The following is an 18931-nucleotide window of genomic DNA, read 5'->3' as shown; positions in this document are numbered from 1 at the left end:
TATACACTTTGTACATTTGGAAAATAACAATTTAATGCATATTCACAGTTTTATTAAGGGAATATTCAGTTCAGTTCAGCAACTGTATTTTCACCTCTTGACTTAGAAGATTGAGTTCAAGCCAAACTCAATAACAGCAATTTTTATTTGACTCGTGCCTTTAACATAGTAAAATGTCCCAGGGTGTTTCACAGGAGTGTTAACAATTAAAATTTGGCACTGAGCCACATAAGGGTACATTAGGGTTGATAACCAAAGGATTGGATAAAGTGGTAGGTTTTAAGAAGCATCTTAAAGTAAGAAAGAAAGGTAGTGGGGGAGGAAGACGTTTAGGGATGGAATTCCAGCACTTCAGGCCCAGGTAGCTGAGGGCACGGCTGCCTGTGGTGGAACGATTAAAATTGGGTATGCTTGGAAATGGAGGCGCGCTGACATCTCGGAAGGTTGTAGGATTGGAGGAGGTTACAGAGATGGGGTGAGGCGAAGCGAGGCCATGGAGGGATTTGAAAACATGGATGAGAATTTTAAAATTGAGGCATTTTAAAATTGAGGTGTTTAACCAAGCACCAATGTAAATCAGAGAGCACAGGGGTGACACTTGCAATGATATTAAAAGGGAATGCTCTTTAAATTAAACCAAGGGCCCTATTGCATTTTTAGTGGTTATCGAAGATCTCATAAGGACTTTTAGAAGAGGAACAGGGAGTTCCAGTGTGGTGGCCCCTTAATAATTAGACATAGCTGAAAGTGAAATAGTATTCATGTAATCATAACCCAAGTATAAATTCCAGGCTCCTATTTCATTATAGTTCTTTCAGTATGACATTGTCTTTCTTTTCTAGGTACCTTTAATCCAAAAATTAACCAACGCCCAGGCCTGATCACGAAAAAGCCACAACAAATTCAGGATATTTCTCTATAGAAAATACTATTCCACAGACCTCCACCTCAGAACACTTGTATAAGGAACTCCTTTTCTACTGACTACTTGTGCTATTTTTCTTTTTTAATTTTACTTTTGTTTTTCTTTTCCTCTTTTAAAACCTCTGGTGCCTTAATTTAATCTGGATCAGAATTCAGTGCATGACAAGAATTCTTTTTTTTTTCCCCCCTTCAAATCGAAACTTTCAATAATTGTTCTCATTTGTTGCTAATCATTTAAAGATAAAACAGATTCTGATGTCCCTGTTGCAGGTTGGCTGGAGCTGAATTGTTCGGCTGTGCGAAAAGTTAGCTTTTTAAAACTTACTTTCTGCTCTACCCTTGTGTGTTCTGTCTGCTGATTATAACGCCAGTGCCAATACCAATCCTGGCCCGATATGCTGCTGGAGTTGGGATGTATTTTCTAGGCCATAAAGATGTCAGCCGCTGGTGTTGATGGTGAGGGCTGCGATTTCATAGAATTCGCCCTGGCGTGCCTATGCCAGCTGTGTAAAAGATTTGAAGCAGGAACAAGCTGGTCTATCTCAGCTGTCACTTTCAAACAGAGTTCCCAAATACCTGAACTTAACATTTCCACTAAAATTCAAATGCTGCTGCCTTTCTGCCCCTGAAGTATGGATTTTTAATTTTAAATTTAAATTAGCCCCCTGGACATTCCTAGATCTAGATGACTGATCCTGCAACATGGGCACAGACATATCAGCGGATGACAAATCCTAAAAGCCATAAGTAACTCCAGCAAACCGGACGTGCCTCTGCTGCTTGGACGTCACTGGTTTGATGTGATCATGTAAAGATTGATGCCATGAGATGTTGCTAATCCTGTTTTTTTTTTCTAAATTGTTCTATTGTGTCCCGAGATGGATAAAATTGATTTGTTGTAATTGCCATGGATTGGTGATGTGTAGAGGATATTTCCAGATGTTGTCCTGGAGTGTATTGGGGTGTGCTCCTCAACTTAAGACTTATGTGAACTTGTATATTAAAATGTGTAATCTATTTTAAATAGAATTTCACAGTGGAGTTTGGTACAAGGTACACCACCTACAAGAATAAAGTTTATAAGAAGAAAACTATTTTGTCTTAGCTGTTAAGTGTCTCGTGTGTTGTATATGTGGCTAAGTCACACATGTGCACCACAATATGATCTCCAGTGGGGTTTAACATCAACTTAAAAATTGTCCTCTACACACCAGCGATCAAAAATCCATTTTGCTTTCTGCTGTTGGGGGAAACTCGTGAGTGCAAGCACAAGTGATCTTTTCCTGACTTTTAAAGTGTCCTTCGGAGGTCAGAGAACAAATTTCACCAGTGCAAATGATAGTTTCAAACCTCAGTCAATTACTTAAAAACAGAAAATGCTGGAAAAACTCAGCAGGTCTGGCAGCATCTGTGGAGAGAGAAACAGAGTTAACGTTTGGAGCCCGTATGACTCCTCTTCAGAGCTAAAGAGAAGTAGAAATGTGATGGATTTTATACTGTTTAAGAGGGGGTGGACCAGTTGGAGGAAAATAGAAAGTTAATGATAGGTGAGAGCTAAAGAGAAATTTGACAAAGATGTCATGGACACAAGACAAAGGGAGCGTTAATGGTAGTGTTAAAGACTAAAGAAGGTGATGATAGTGGCATAAAGGTAAGATAGCAGAATGTGTGAATAGCAGAACAAGGATCAGCACTTTGTGAAAGAAAAACATAAAAATAAGGAACTGGGGGAATGGGATGGCATCTTCATTACAAGCCCACTGACTCCCACAGTTACCTCGATTACAGCTCTTCACACCCTGCTTCCTGTGAGGACTCCATCCCATTCTCCCAGTTCTTCCGCCTCCATTGCATCTGTTCCGATGAAGCTACCTTCCAAAATGGCGCTTCTGATATGTCTTCCTTCTTCCTTTACCCAGGGTTCCCCCACCCCCGCCATTGCGATTGACAGGGCCCTCAGCCATATCCAACCCATCTCCCGCACCTCTTCTCTCACCCCTTCCCCTCCCTCCCAGAACCATGATAGGGTCCCTCTTATCCTCACTTTTCACCCCACCAGCCTCTGCATTCGAAGGATCACCCTCCACCATTTCCATTAACTCCAGCATGATGCCACCACCAAACACATCTTCTCCTCATCCCCCCCTGTCAGGATTCTGTAGGGACCATTCCCTCTGGCACATCCTGGTCCACTCCTCCATCACCCCCAATTCTTCATCCCCTTCCCACAGCATCTTTCCATGCAATTGCAGAAGGTGCAACACCTCCCCCTTTACCACCTCCCTCCTCACTGTCCAGGGGCCCAAACTCTCAGGTGCACTTGCACCTTCACTTGCACCTCCTTCAATTTGGTCTACTACATTTGCTGCTCCCAATGTGGTCTCCTCTACATCGGGGAGACCAAACGCAGACTGGGTGACCGCTTTGCGGAACACCTTCGGTCTGTCCGCAAGCATGACCCAGACCTCCCTGTTGCTTGCTGTTTTAACACACCACCCTGCTCTCATGCCCACGTGTCTGCCCTTGGCCTGCTGCAATGCTGCAGTGAAGCCCAATTCAAAGTGGAGGAACAGCACCTCATCTTCCGATTAGGCACTTTACAGCCTTCTGGACTTAACATTGAGTTCAACAACTTCAGACCATGAACTCTCTCCTCCATTTTTATCCCAATTTTTAAATTTTAAATTTTTTTGATAAATTTTCTTTCTTATTTATTTTTCTATTCCCTCTGCCCCCAAACACACACACTAGGCCATCTGTTACTTGCTCCATGTTGTTCATTCACAAAAGTGCTGACCCTTGTTCTGCTATACACACATTCTGCTTTCTTTTCTTTATGCCACTATCAGCACCTTCCTTAGTCTTTAACACTACCGTTAACACTCCCTTTGTCCTGTGTCCATGACATCTTTGTCAAATTTCCCTATAGCTCCCACCTATCCCTGACCTTCTATTTTACTCCACTTGCTCCACCCCTCTTAAACAGTATAAAATTCATCACATTTCTACTTCTCTAGCCCTGAAGAAGAGTCATATGGACTCGAAACATTAACTGTTTCTCTCTCCACAGATGCTGCCAGACCTGTTGAGTTTTTCCAGCATTTTCTGTTTATTTTTCGGATCTCCAGCAACCACAGTATTTTGCTTTTATCTCAGTCAATGACCCATTACCGCTAATTGTCCAATCTGATGCTGTGAGGTCCCTGATGACCTAGGAGCACTCCACATGGATTAGGCGATTAGTGATGTCAAGCCTCATCAGACCTAGGGTTTTTCATACCTGTGTCGTGAGGCATTAAACAATTGGCAACCAATGCAGAATACAGAGAGGGCACTGTCACCACTGCAGGAGTGCAGGTTCTCCACAGATCAGGGTGCAAGCTCCATACAACAGCTCAATACTGGCTGTCAATTTATGAAAAGTCTTAAGTTCAACTGAAAAAAGGTGGAAATCACATATTATAAGTGAGCTTGTATGAAATTTATTTGTAGGCTGCATCAACCTAACAAATTAAATAAATTTATTTTAAACAAGTCAGGGACTTGTTGAAATGCAGAGGAATATTATACAAACTAGTTAACTGGGTTACTGTGCATACACAGTGTGATTTCAACTCATTAAAGGGTGACCTTCCTCTCCAGTACAGTACACATAGTTGCATGGTGGTTAAATGCAACCTGTGATGTCTCGATACTGACTGTGATATAATATGCAAAGTCTGCAAGCCCGTGTTGACAACAGTCACTGTTTACCAGCACCTGCTGTACAAATCACAAAGACGAGAACTAAATGGGTGCTGTGAGATATTCCTGTTTTGCAAAAAGTATTCCAGAAACAAAAGCCTTAATTCACATCTCAATCATATTGGGGGGGGGAGGGAAGAATCATTTTTGCTGAGCTGGGATTGATGTACGCTGTTTTTTTTCATGTACTGTTAATCAGTCTCTCTGTCGGGTAACTCTACCTTGCCTAATTCTTGTTGTGTTCCATTTTCCTCCTTATCCCTTGTTCAATAAGGTTCAGTATCTTAATGTGGCTTTCAGCTTTGTGTTGATTAGATTTACAACTGAGTTTAGTTCTGGGTGGGATGGAATTTTTTTGTGGCGGAGGCTAAGGTGGAGAGTGACTACTTTAGCAATTAGTACAGAAGTGTGATTTGTGGGTGATTAGGATGGAACATCTGTCATGGTGTATGAAACATACGATGATGTGTTCAAACTTGAGGTTGCACTTCTGTTAAGGTAAGACTCTGGGTAAAAGAGGAAATTGGGGACTAATGCTGAGCCAATGGGAGACTGTTAGCTGGACAGTGGCTGCTGCCTTGAACAGGCCCCAATTATCGGTCGCACTTATTTTTTATTGTGTAGACAGCTGGAAGCATCTTTTTTATAAATAAATATTTTTAAATTTTATCTCATCTCTTTACCTGCCATAAATGATTTTGCTTCAGTGCAGTTGGTGCACCTATTTGAATGAATCAAAATTCATGGGTTAAAAATAAATCTCAAAACAAAATAAGTAGAAAAAGAGGCAAATGTAGTATATTTAACATGTACTCGTATCAGTTCTATAGATTTACTGCTAATGTTATGTATGCAATACTAATGATTGTTCATGTAATCATATTTTGGGATGGGTTTCCATCCATCATAATCACAACATGGTGAATATTATAAATGTTGACATGTAGCCTTTTGTCCTGTTTCTCTTTCTTCATTAAGCCCTTGAGTCTTGATCACTGCTTAATACAAATACCATGTCAGTTTGACTTAACTGATAGTGCACCGGCCTTCAAATTCAAAAGTTTGATGGGTTCAAGCCACACAGCATTTTGAGCGCATAATTTGCTAAAGTGTACAACACCGAGGGAGTGCTGCATTGTCAGGAGTGCTGTCCTTTTGATATGTTAAACCAAGACCCTATCATGATCTGGAAAGTAACTCTGTATGAAGCAATTTGAGATGTTTGGGTAATGAGGCACTGGTTCAAGAAGGTGGCTCACCACCACTTCCTCAAGAGCAATTAGGGATCGGCAATAAATGCCCTGGCCAGCAACACCCACATCCCATTAACGAATAACTTTTAAATTGTGTTGATTTACAAGGCACCACAGGTCCCAGTCTCTATCTGACTATGTGAGCTTTCCAGTTTTTCTTTCGGCCTTGAGTGAGTACATATTAATGGAGTGCAGACCTGGGGGAACCAGGTGTTTAAATTTATTGCAACAGAAGGCCCTTAAATCGAGCGCGATGCCATTACTGTGTTTGTGTTGCTGTGGCTCCCTCAGCGAAGCCAGTAACTTACCCTGATATCCCGCTGTGCATTGAGAACACGCCCTGTGATAGCACACCCAATCTGGGAGTACTGCGCTTTGGGACCTAGCGAGCAGTACCAACACCACCGTAGCCACGCCTCTACAATACCATCAGTCTTTCTTAGGCCAGATTGGGGGAAATTTATATTTGAGTGCAGCTGCCCTGAGGCAGCCATGTCTCCTCTAACGTAAACAGTGCAGCCAATTTCCAAATCTAAAGCTAAGGGCACAGCATCCAAAAGGTGAACAGATCGCTTGCTTTATATGATCTGCCAAATGTGGTTAATTCTGGTGAATGCACTCCTGTAAAACTAAGGCTCTGATCTTTCTTTCAGAGGGTTCTTCAAATGGTTGCTCCCAACATGCGGGAGCTTTATTCTGAGTCCTGTTGTTTCAAAACAGATTTTCATTATTGCTGTTGGCACTCGCCAACAGAATTCCCCCTTTCTCTCACCCCCGCAGTTAATTCCTGAATCTGTTTTGGGTTGCTACAATGCTATACTCAGGGGACGTTGATGAAGTTTGACGCGGGGGAGAGTCTGGGAAAATTAATTCAGGGGAATGAGCTAACAATGGATTTCAGTCTACGTAAATTTATAGGAATTTCAATTTGAACAAGCAACACAGATACAAAAAAAAAAGATGAATGTATGCCTGTTACCATATTGTGAGTTACCAATAATGTTGTGGTAGATATATTTAACTACAGGCTGAAGCAGATAATTTAAACATTACATAGCTTGCTGGTGAGGTTACATTTCAAAAGCTGGGTGTAGAATTTTCAAAACTCAATCTTCACAACTTTAAACATGGACGACACTCAGAGAACAAGGCCTGAGCCCAATACTTAGGGCCTGTAAGTTAAGGACCAATGTAAATGTTTTTGTATTTAACAGATTGTTCAGACTCAGCATGCACAAGTAGCAAATGTTTGGGTGATTTTAAATGTTCAGATGATATAAATAGTGTCTGAAAACTTGACCAATTAATGGGGCGCTTTTGAATTTGAATAATTAAAGTGCAACAACTGGGTATTCATGAATGTGTAAGTGAGGATAAACTGTTGAAGGGTATTGAAATAATGTGCTTTCAGATCTGCTTGTAAGGGGAGTTATGTTACAAGATTCAAAGTCACAAGCAGAGCACCTGAGCTAGGCTTTACAGAAATTTTGCTAGAACTCAGCCATGAAGCAGGGTAACAGAGGCAACGTCTGCTTTATTTTAAAAACCAGTCCCCTTGAACAGCCTTCATTTTACTTAAAATCTCCTTTCAAAAGGGAGGGAATAGAGTGGAGCAACTGTTTTTTAACCTTTTTTTTAGTGGACAGGTTAACTTAGGACTGAATTTGTCTTGATCTATGATATTTGATTTTGTAACAAATTCCTTGTAGGCTAATTTGTAGTTTAATCTTTCAATCCTAAAGTGCAAGTATCCACATCACTGCAAGTATCACCTTTTCTAATTCTCATTTATTCACATTGTATATTTGGCTGTTGAATGTGGAGGGAATCTGTAATATAGGAATAGTTAACCTTTTACCATTGGAGATAAGCGACAAAACCTAGTATTTAAAAAAAAAATAATCACACAAAATTTACTATGGAATCAAAGTTACCGTTGTCCCTCGGTCTATCATGTGTATCACATATAGGATTGTATTATATTTTTATCCTCCCTAAGTGTATGCCACGTATTACAGGCTGCTTTTTATACATGGGGTGTAATGATTTTCAGTGTTGACCATATGATATAATTCCCCACCGCCTGCAACTTTTTCTTGAATTTGAGTTGCATTTTGAGCCTTCAAGTAGGGACTGAGACAATTGGAATGTATTTAACCAACCAGCAGCTGCCAGGCTCAGTCCTGGGCTTCAAACTCAATCTGTTGCTAGGTGGCCTTGCATAAGCAATCTGACCAGGTTTGCGTATTTCCGGTGGATTGCAAGTATGGTTGGGTGGCTGGATCAAAAAATATTGTTCTAGAAGCTTCCAGTGCAGAAGGCGGCCATGTGGCCCATCATGCCAACTTGAAAGAGCTATAGGGATAGTCCTACACCCCTGCTCTTTCCTCATCGCCCTGCAAATGTCTTCTTTTCACACACACACACATCTAATTCCCCTTCTGTTAGTTTCAGAAGCAGGCTCAAGTGGAGTATAAACATGGACTGGTTGGGCTGAATGGCCTGCTTCTGTGCCATATATCCTATGTAAAAATATTTGAAGCTCGCTGCCTCTGGAGTAGTTGAGGCGAAAAGCAGAGATGTGTTCAAGGGGAAATTGGATAAACCTGAAGGAGTTGAAAGATATGATGGAGGAGACTTATCTGGAGCATAAACACCAATATTCAGTTTCTATGCTGGAAGGTCTCTATGAATCTTTCCATCCGATCTACATAATATATACCGAGAAAACAGGGCTCCCTTAATGGAAGCAGGTTCAACACTGAATTTTAAAAACCTTTTTGATATGAGGTCAATTTATTCCCCTTTCAATTGTATGCATTGTTAATGCACAATGAAACATCCTGCCTCTTTTTTGACTGGTGCCTTTCATTGCTGCAGCTGTCTGCTTGCCCATTTCACAGTCAGTGTGCTGAATCAGTAATCGACTCCATTCTGCCCTTGCCAGGAGATCAGGAGTGGCTAAACATATCTGCAGAACTCCCAACAGGGGAGGTCTCCCTGGTATCCTGGCCAATATTTATCCCTCAACCATCATCACATCAAAAAAAAGACTGACCATTTACCACTTTTCTGTTTGTGGAAGCTTCCTTGTGCAAATTGGCTGCTGCTTTCCCTACATTATACCGGGAACTACACTTTAAAAAGTACTTAATTGGCTGTAAAGTGCTTTGGAACACCCTGAGGTTGAGAAAGACACTGTATAAATGAAAGTTTCTTTCTGACTGACCAAGTTTAACTAGTAGTTACATGATGGGATTGGAATAATGCCCCTGGCAATCTCTGACCATCCCAATAGGCTCCCATGGTATCTATTTCAGACATTCCTTGGGGAGTGAGGCCTTTTATCAAGAAGCTGAAAACTGCTGGTGTCCAGGTACTGAAGGTTGTTATTTAGGGCCAGTCACATATCTCAAATATTTACCCAGGGTACAGGTGTGTTCCAACAAGCTCTCCAACTCCAAAGACCTCTTTCCCCTATCCACTGGCCCTGTATTGTGGGTTAGCAGTGTTTGCCAGTTAGAGCCTATAAGGGAGCAGTGTTAACAAGATAACTTGGTGAGGGTGGCATAGGACACAGGTCCTGAAAGTGGGGAAGAGGGGATTTTGGATTTGAGTTGCAATTTAAAACCTTTTATGCTGATTTCTCCGAACTCCGTGAAGACTGCTAGATTGGAAGAAGAGTTGTCAAAAATATGAACTGATTCCTTACAAGCTCAGGGATGATTACATGGTCTTGGATGATTACATTGTATTTATTTTGGTAGGGTTAGATAAAATCAAAGGAGAGGAAGTTTGTGAGGAGCATAATGATGATCATTGAGCATAGGGCCTGTTTCAAGGTAATTCTTCTTGGCTGAGTGGGAAATAACAGTTCCACAATTCCCTTTTGTGAATTGATGAGTGACAGACTGCAGTTATAAACACTCGAGCAGTGTATTGCTACTACAGGTGTATTTGGACCTCCCTCCTGTTCCTTTGAACTAAAATTGGGTCCCGTATTCACGAAACAAGTGAGATCTTTTATGTTTTATGTATATTGGGGACTTGCACGCAGGAAGTGTTCCAGCTGCCAAGAGGCTCGACATTTTCACGTACTGCTTTTTGCTCGTATCCACCTCAATATAAAACCAACCCTCAATCATCTGGAAACTCTGAGCTGTCTGTGTAATATCTCATTCATTTACTCGGCATGTGAATGTTGCATGTGTATATATTAGACCCATGTCATGTGAAAGCCAAACATTGTGCTGTTAATTCTCCAAACTATTCGATTGGAATATGATACATGTACCATAATAAAACCAATAAACCGCTTCCACTGATGTCTTTTTCATCCAAGAACATAAAGTTCCTATGTATGAGGGAGAAAGTTTATTGTTGTTCATAATCGTTGGCATTGGGGTGGGAGGGCAGAATAGTGTTACCAACTCTGGTTAGGTGTATTCCTGGAGGCTTCATCCCATGACCTCCCACCTCAAAGAACCCCTCCCCCAAACTCCTGCTATCGGTCCATTCTCTAGGCGCATTGCCTTCCCACAGCTAATTAGAAAGGAAGCAGACTCTTTGTCACCCAATTAGATGAACCTTGACTCTCCGTCAAACAGCCTTTTTCTCTCATTGCCAATATTTTTATAACAAATCATAAAAGAAAATAAAAAAACCTGGTTGAACGCCCCAATGACTTTACTCCTGGGTGTTGCTTGCAGCAGTGTCCTGCGGATAAATCTTCAATTCCTTGAGACCCCAGGGCAATCCTGAAGAGTTTGCAACCCTTGGGGGGAAGTGGAGTGTGTCCTTCAGATCTCTGCCCAAAGGCAGGTCCCAGTGGCAGATGCCAAGATCTCCACGTGGTTAGGGAAAGGAGGCAGGTCCCAAATCCACTCCAGCGGGAACAAGGGTCAAACTGCAGACTGTCGCCACCAATCTGATCCACACCAGCTGTGTAACCAGCCATGCAGCCAACTGAGGCAACCAGCGGCCCAAGCAGTCCAAGTTGATGTGGCAACCTGCACGTTTACATGCATGTTATAGTGTGGAGCTATATTTAGTGTTGAAAGAGGCCCCAATGTTTTTTCCATCACATGGCTAATCAGGAATCTCTCCCGCTTTTACCATCTGCCATTGGAGTATGTTGGAAGGATTTACAAGTTGATAAGCAACCTGTTTGGCCACCTTACGAACTCTGCTTTCTTGGCTATCAAGTCCAAAAGTGGGACTTGAACCCAGAGCTTCTGGAGCAGAGGCAGGGATACTACTCACTGCACCACAAGACTTCCAACTGGAGTGTAGCTCCATTTAATTATAAGGTGTCATCTGATCAATGGGAGCATGAGTTCAGTGGACATTGTGTTACTAATGATTGGCCTGCCTATTTAGATTTTGTCCATTAGACACCTCATGGCTCACTTTTGGATTTGCAAATGCCACGAGTGCTGATCAGGGGGTGGTTGTGCCCTTGGATGGGGTGTGTAAGTAGAAACAATACCATTTGGCTTTAGTGTTTCTGGGTGAGAGTGAAGGGGAGGGAAATGGCCCTTCCTGACCACTCCATTGATCCATTTATGAATAGATATATGACTGTGATGCTTGTTGAATAGTCTGCTGACATTCATCACCGTGTGAATGGGTGGGGTGACGGCATCTGTGGAACTGGGCCACAATGAGAGCCAGGACCTCGGAGGGGTTGGGTTGGGGATATATAACACTGGATTGGGTATCAAGAAACTTTAACCATGATGGATATGGCCATTGAAACTAAGATGTGTGTGGTTAGATTAGATACAATTACATTCACCTTGTGTTTCCATAAACCTCCAGGCTCCATCTTTCATATCACATGACTTCTCTTTAGGAAGGATAGATTCTGAGAGAAATCACCATGGTGACAGGCTGCTAGTTCACAGAATCACTGAATTGTTACGGTGCAGAAGGAGGCCATTTGGCTCATCGTGTCCGTTCTGGCTCTCTGAATAGTGCTATTCTCCCGCCTTCTCCCTGTAACCCTGCACATTCTTCCTTTTCAGATAACAGTCTTAACTATTTTTGAGCTTCCACTACACTCTCAGGCAGTGCATTCCAAACCCTAACCACTCGCTGCATGAAAAAGCTTTTTCTTACGTCATTTTTGCTGCTTTTACTAATTATCTTAAATCTCTGCCCCCTCATTCTTCATCCTTCTGCCAATGGGAACAGTTTCTCCCTATCTGTCCAGACCCCTCATGAATTTGAATACCTCTATCAAATCTCCTCTCAGCCTTTTTTCCAAGAAAAACCATCCGAAACTTCTCCAATCTATCTTCACACCTGACGTTCCTCATCCCTGGAACCATTCTCGTGAACCTTTACTGCACCCTCTCCATTGCCAGCATATCCTTCCTAAAGTGCGGTGCCCAGAACTGGATGCAATACTCCAGCTGAGGCCGAACTAGTGACTTATACAAATTCAACATAACCTCCTGGCTCTTGTCCTCTATGCCCCTATTAATAAAGCCTAGGATACTGTATGCTTTATTAACCATTCTCAGCCTGTCCTGCCACCTTCAGTGACTTATGCGCATATACACCCTGGTCTCCTGATTCCTTTTAATAAAGTTGTCCTCTTGGGTGTTAGCAGAAAGTAGAGGTCAAAATTTTAATTATAAATTTTAGAGTTCCGAAGGATGTATCTGCCAGACTGGGCCTGACGTGGGTGGTGAGGGAACCAACAAGTGGGGAAAAACTGACCAGACCTGGTCCTTATCAATCTACTTGTCACAGATGCATCTGTCCATGACATTGTTAGTAAGAGTGACCACTCCACTGTCCTTGTGAAGGTAAAGTCCCATCTTCACACTAAGCATACCCTCCAGCATGGTGTGTGGCACTACAACCATGCTAAACGGGATAGATTCAGAACAGATTTAGCAGTTCAAAACTGGGCATTCATAAGGCGCTGTGGACCATCAGCAGCAATAGAACTGTATTCAACCACAATCTGTAACCTCATGGCCTGGCATATCTCTCACTACCATTACCATCAAGCCAAGAGATCAACCCTGATCCAATGAGGAGTGGAGGAGGGTATATTAGGAGCAGCACCAGGCATACCGAAAAATGAGGTGTCAACCTGGTGAACCTACAACACAGGGCTACCTGCTTGCCAAACAGCACAAGCAGCATTATAAGCAATCCCACAACCAATGGGTTAGACCAAAGCTCTAAAGCCTTGCCACATCCAGTCGTGAATGCTGGTGGACAAGTAAACAACTAACTGAAGGAGGAGGCTCCACAAATGCCTTCTTGAATTCTCTGCCAGAAGCAGGTCTGACTCACAGCACCACAATCTCCACCGCGGGTAAGGCAAGGAGGCAGGTCCCCAATCCACCCCAGTCAGAACGGGGATCAACCATATGCTTTTCACACTAATCTGATCCACACCAGTCATTCAGCCAACTGAGCCAACCAGCTACCTTCTACATGTATATTGTAGTCTGGAGCTGTGGATAGGGATGGTAGAGGCTCCAGTTACTTTCCATCACATGACTGACCAGGAATCTCTCCCGCTCGCCATTGGCATACGTTGGAAGGATTTATAAGTTGATAACCAACCTGGGTTTGGCTGCGTTATGACCGTGCCTTCCTTAGCCATCGAGTCCTGGAGTGGGACTTGAACCCAGAGCTTCTGGCCCAGAGGCAGAGATGCTACCCACTGTACCAAAAATATCCCCATCCTCAATGATGGGAGAGCCCAGCACATCAGTGCAAAAGATCAGGTTGAAGCATTTCCAACCATCTTCTGCAAGAAGTGCTGAGTGGATGATCCATCTCGGCCTCCTCCTGAGGTCCCCAGCCTCACAGATTCCAGTCTTCAGCCAACTTGATTCACTCCATGTGACATCAAGAAATGGCTGAAGGCACTGGATACTGCGAAGGCTATGGGCCCTGAAAATGTTCCGGCAATGGTACTGAAGACTTGTGCTCCAGAAATAGCTGCGCGTCTAACCGGTATAACTGTGACATTGGCATCTACCCAACAATGTGGAAAATTGCCCAGGTATGTCCTATCCACACAAAGCAGAACAAATCCAATCTGGCCAATTACAAGCCCCATCAGTCTACTCTTGATTGTCAGTGAAGTGATGGAAGGGGTCGTCGACAATGTTGTTGAGTGGCACTTACACAGCATTAGCTGCTCACTGATGCTCAGTTTGGGTTCTGTCAGGGCCTCTCGGCTCCTGACCTTATAACAGTTTAGGTCCAAATCTGGACAAAAGAGCTGAACTCAAGAGGTGAGAGTGACTACCCTTAACATCAAGGCCGCATTTGACTGAGTGTGGCATCAAGGAGCCCTAGCAAAACTGGAATCAATGGGAATGGGGAAAACTCTCCACTGATTGGAGTCATACCTAGCATAAAGGAAGATGGCTGTGGGTGTTGGCGGTCAGTCATCTCAGCTCCAGGAATCACTGCAGGAGTTTCTCAAAGTAGTGTCCTAGGCCCAACCATCTTCAGTTGCTTCACCTTCCTTCCATCATAAGGTCAGAAGTAAGGATAATTGCACAATGTTCAGCACCACTTGCGACTCCTCAAATACTGAAGCAGTCCATGTCCAAATGCAGCAAGACCTGGACAACAGTCAGGCTTAGGCTGATGAGTGGCAAGTAACATTTTTGCAAAACACATGCCAGGCAATGACCATCTCCAACAACAGAGAATCTAACCATCGCCCCTTGACATTCAATGGCATTACCATCGCTGAATCCCCCACTATCAGAATCCTTGGGGTTACCATTGACCAGGAACTGAACTGGGCTAGCCATATAAATACTGTGGTTACAAGAGCAGGTCAGAGGCTGGGAATCCTGCGATGAGTAACTCACCTCCTGACTCCCCAAAGCCTGTCCACTATTTACAAGGCACAAGTCAGGAGTGTGATGGAATACTCCCCACTTGCCTGGATGAGTGCAGCTCCCGCAACACTCAAGAAGTTTGACACCATCCAGGACAAAGCACCCTGCTTGGTTGGCACCATGCCCACAAACATTCATTCTCTCCAGCACCGACGCACAGTAGCAGCAGTGTGTACCATCTACAAGATGCACTGCAGGAATTCACCAAAGTTCCTTCGACAGCACCTTCCAAACCTGCGACCTCTAACACCTAGAAGGACAAAAGCAGCAGACACATGGGAACATCACCAACTGGAAATTCCCCTCCAAGTCACACACCACCCTGACTTGGAAATATATCGCCGTTCCTTCACTGTCGCTGGATCAAAATCCTGGAACTCCCTCCCTAACAGCACTGTGGGTGTACCTACACCACATGGACTGCAGCGGTTCAAGAAGGCAGCTCACCACCACCTTCTCAAGGGCAATTAGGGATGGTCAATAAATGCTGGCCTAGCCAGCGACATCCACATCCTATGAAAGAATTTTTTAAAAATTAAGTCAATGCATTTCAAAAAAAAATTCTGTGAATTTTAAAGTTGCCTTTGTTCCTTGTAAAGTGAAGATGTCTCTTTTTCTCTCTCTCTTTTTCTATCCTTTCCTGTCTCTCTTTCCTCTCCTCTTACTCATTTACCTTTCTCAAATATCCAGAGAGTGGCAAAAATAGGGAACTCGCTACCACAAGTAGTGGTTGCGGTAAATGGCATAGATACATTTAAAGAGGAGGCTCGATAAGCACAGGAGAGAGAGAGCGATAGAAGAATATGGTATAAGATGGGTGGAGACCCTGGTGGAGCCCTGACCATTTCGGGCAAATAGCCTGTTTTTGTGCTGTTAATTCTGTGCAATAATGTTATGAAGGATAATAACACAATTGCCACCTGGTATGCTGATAAACTATATATCAAATAATCAATGTTTATTGTGGTTTGAAGATTATAAAAGCTTATAGTGTATAAGATAAGAGTTAGTTTGCATCTGTGTATTTGCTGACCCTTATCGTTATCTCGGTTTAAAAGCTATTAAAGAAACAAGACAAAGGTTAATGTGCAACAGTCAAGCGGAAATCTATGTTTAATTAAGATTGCTGCTGTAAATATTAGGAGTGTTAAATAGCATTTGATCACTCTGGAAGGTATTCATCAATGAGCCTTAGGACTTTAATTCCCATAATTTTGGGTGTCCTGCAGCTGGGAGCAACATTGGATAAACTGACACTATCTTTAGATCAGTAAATCTGTGCTGTGAGATCCCAAAGCCTTTTTGGAACCAACTTCACCCCTGCCTCAGCATATTTGCTACTGAAACCTTCAACCATGACTTTGTTACCTCTAGACTTGCCTATTCCAATGCTCTCCTGGCCAGCATCCCACATTCTATCCTCCCTGAGATTGAGGCCATCCAAAACTCTTTGCCTGTATCCTAACACGCACCTAGTGTCGTTCACCCTTCGCCCCGTGCTCCCTGATCCACATTGGATCCCAGTTAAACAATGCCTTGGTTTTAAAAGTCTCATACTTCAAATTCCTCCTCCCTCTCTCTGTCATCTCCTTCAGCCCCACAACCCATCTCCGGGAATTGGATCAATGCTTGAAGGGGGGAAAAAACTTGCAGGAATATGGGGATAGAATGGGGAGCGAAACTCATGGGTGTGCTCTTTGAAAGAGACTTGATGGGCTGAATGGCTTCTTCCTGTGTTCTACCATTCTGTGATTCTGATATAAATATAAATTATTGTTGTTGATTTACATGTGCTGTTCTAGTGTCAGTGAAGTAGAACCATCAGGAAAGACTGAGAGGCTTGGCTCTTTTCTCTAGAAAAGAGAAGGCTGAAGTCCTGACCAATACCAACTTCACATAAAGCATGATCTTAGCACATTACTATTTGTGGGGGCTTGCTGTGCGCAAACTGGCTGCTGCATTTCCTATGTTGCAACAGCGCTTACACTTCAAAAATACTTAATTCTCTGGAAAGTCTTTTGGGATGACCTGAGGTCATGAAAGGCGCCATAGAAATGCAAGTCTTTTCTTCCCTCACTTCAGCGCCAAGTGTGAGACTTGTGTCTCACTCAAAATGAATGCAGCTCCTTGCTGAGTCATCAGTCTACAAAGCTGGGCTAACACTGACACCTGGTGGTTATAATGTAGAAATGCAAGCTCAAGAAGCGAGCTCCCACCCAGACCAGTGGCCAATTCCTGATGGAGCAGCTTGAGAACCTGATGTTTATATATTATCAATAAAAAAATATTAATTCATCTGAAATTTGATATGTTTGAAGTATTTATTGCCCTTGCTGTTGAATGTTCTTGCCTGGAGGATTATTTTCCCTCGATTTAACTCTCAATGTTTAAAACACATTTACCTGGTCACCTATCTCATTGTGGTTTGTGGGGTCTTTGTGGGAAGCTCCATTTGTCCCTACAGCAGTGATTACATTTCAAAATCAATTCATCAGCTGCCCTCAGAATATGAAAGATGTTTTTCGTGATATTAGTTGAGGGATACATATTGCCCGAGGACATTGACCTCTTTGAAACAATGCCAAGGGATCTTCTGTGCTCACCTCATCTGAAAAACGGCACTTCCGTCAGTGCGCCGTCCACTCAAAGTGGGAGCGGTTTAGAGGAGGGACTGCGAGAGTTGGAGAAAATGTTAGGGGGAGTTGTGAAAGTTAGGGATGAGTGAAAGGCGCTATATAAACGCAAGTTCTTTCTTGTTCTGTGATAATCCTGGGTTGTGAGTGGCATCAACACATAACGTCAGTTGTCTAACTCCTGATCAATATTGACCAGGGAAACTGACTAGTCTTTATAAAAGGCCCCTTGTTAATTAAGCCTGGGTATTTCTTGAAAATCACATTAAACCTTCCACTATCCCAATAGCTTACAAGCTGAGATATCTATCAAGGCTTATCCAGGATCTGCATATGTGCAGGTTCCAGACGCATTATTTTAATAAACTTAATTAATGTTAAACCACAGGGCAGGGATTAGAGAAACAAAGGAGCTTTCAGTCAATGAGAAAGGCCTTGCATTCATTTATCACAGGGCCATCTGTCCACAATAGACAGGACTCTATTGCAAAGATACATCTCCTGGTCTTGGCTGAAAAACATTGGTCTCTCTATTCATATTTCATTCTACCTCCTTGACCCCTGCTCAGTCCTACAGCTACAAGAAAACTCTCCCAGTCCTTCCTCCCAGAGGCCATTCTGTGTGTGTGTGTGTGTGAGACTAGATATTGTTGAATGTTTGAGGAGGTGAGGCAAACTAAACCAATCCTGATCTGGTTCCTTGTCTGACACCCACGCTCATTTACAATCCAAGAGGACTTTTTGTCGTTCATTCTTGGAATGTGGGTGTCTTTTAAATGCCAGCATTTATTGTCCATCCCTAGTTGCCCCGAGGAAGGTGGTGGTGAACTAGCTTCATGAATCTTTCCAGCCCCATGTTGGGTTATGAACACCCACAGACAGAGCTGTTAGAGAGGGAGTTGCAGGATTTTGACCCAGCAACAAGGAAGGGTAGTTCCAAGTCAGGATGGCATGTGACTAGGAGGGGAACTTGCTGGGTTTGGTGTTCCTATGCACCTGCCGCCCTTGTCATTCGAGGTGTTAGAGGGCATGTTTGGGATTTGTTGTTGAAGGAACCTTGGTGAGTTGCTGGGGATCAGAAGCTGCTGTTTTTCATTCACTCTGAGGGTGATGAGTCCAGTTAGAATGTCAGGTCATCATCACAATGCTGTGTGTGGGAGCTTGCTGTGTGTAAATTGGCTGCCACATTTCCTGCAGTAATTGCACTTCAAAAAGTACTTCACTGGTTGTGAGAAGTTTGGAGTGTCTTGAAATCACGAAAAGTGTTTTTTTTTATATATATAATACCAGTCACTGCCTTTTCAAAAAGTTAACTTTGGGACATTGTGATTCTTTGCTGTATAAATGCAACTCTTTTGTTAAATATGAAGGAGTGAAATTGGCAAGAATCGATTCATGGCCTTAGTGACCTACATGGGTGCAGATCCCTGAGTGTCACTGAACTAACCTGCTCACACCTCTTCAGTGCAATTGTAAACGTTGGATC

At 43.0% G+C, this 18931-nt stretch overlaps 1 protein-coding gene across 3 annotated transcripts in view; it reads left to right on the top strand.

Annotated features, from left to right (window-relative positions):
• LOC144684472 (flotillin-2) overlaps positions 1–5614 on the top strand; it is a 97780-nt gene extending 92166 nt beyond the window's left edge. For 2 of the 3 annotated variants that reach the window (XM_078548288.1, XM_078548286.1), the window contains one exon: positions 843–2013. In XM_078548288.1, the coding sequence (XP_078404414.1) occupies positions 843–881 (39 nt within the window). In that variant the 3' untranslated portion in view covers positions 882–2013. Of the gene's footprint in view, positions 1–842 lie in introns of all 3 variants that reach the window. The other variant, XM_078548287.1, reaches the window with a different exon arrangement.
• The last annotated feature ends 13317 nt before the right edge of the window (positions 5615–18931 follow it).

Source organism: Cetorhinus maximus, chromosome 9, assembly GCF_964194155.1.
Source record: "Cetorhinus maximus chromosome 9, sCetMax3.hap1.1, whole genome shotgun sequence".
Classification (NCBI taxonomy): domain Eukaryota; kingdom Metazoa; phylum Chordata; class Chondrichthyes; order Lamniformes; family Cetorhinidae; genus Cetorhinus; species Cetorhinus maximus.
The sequence above is the reverse complement of the archived record's forward strand: the minus strand, read 5'-3'. Positions and strand labels throughout refer to the sequence as shown.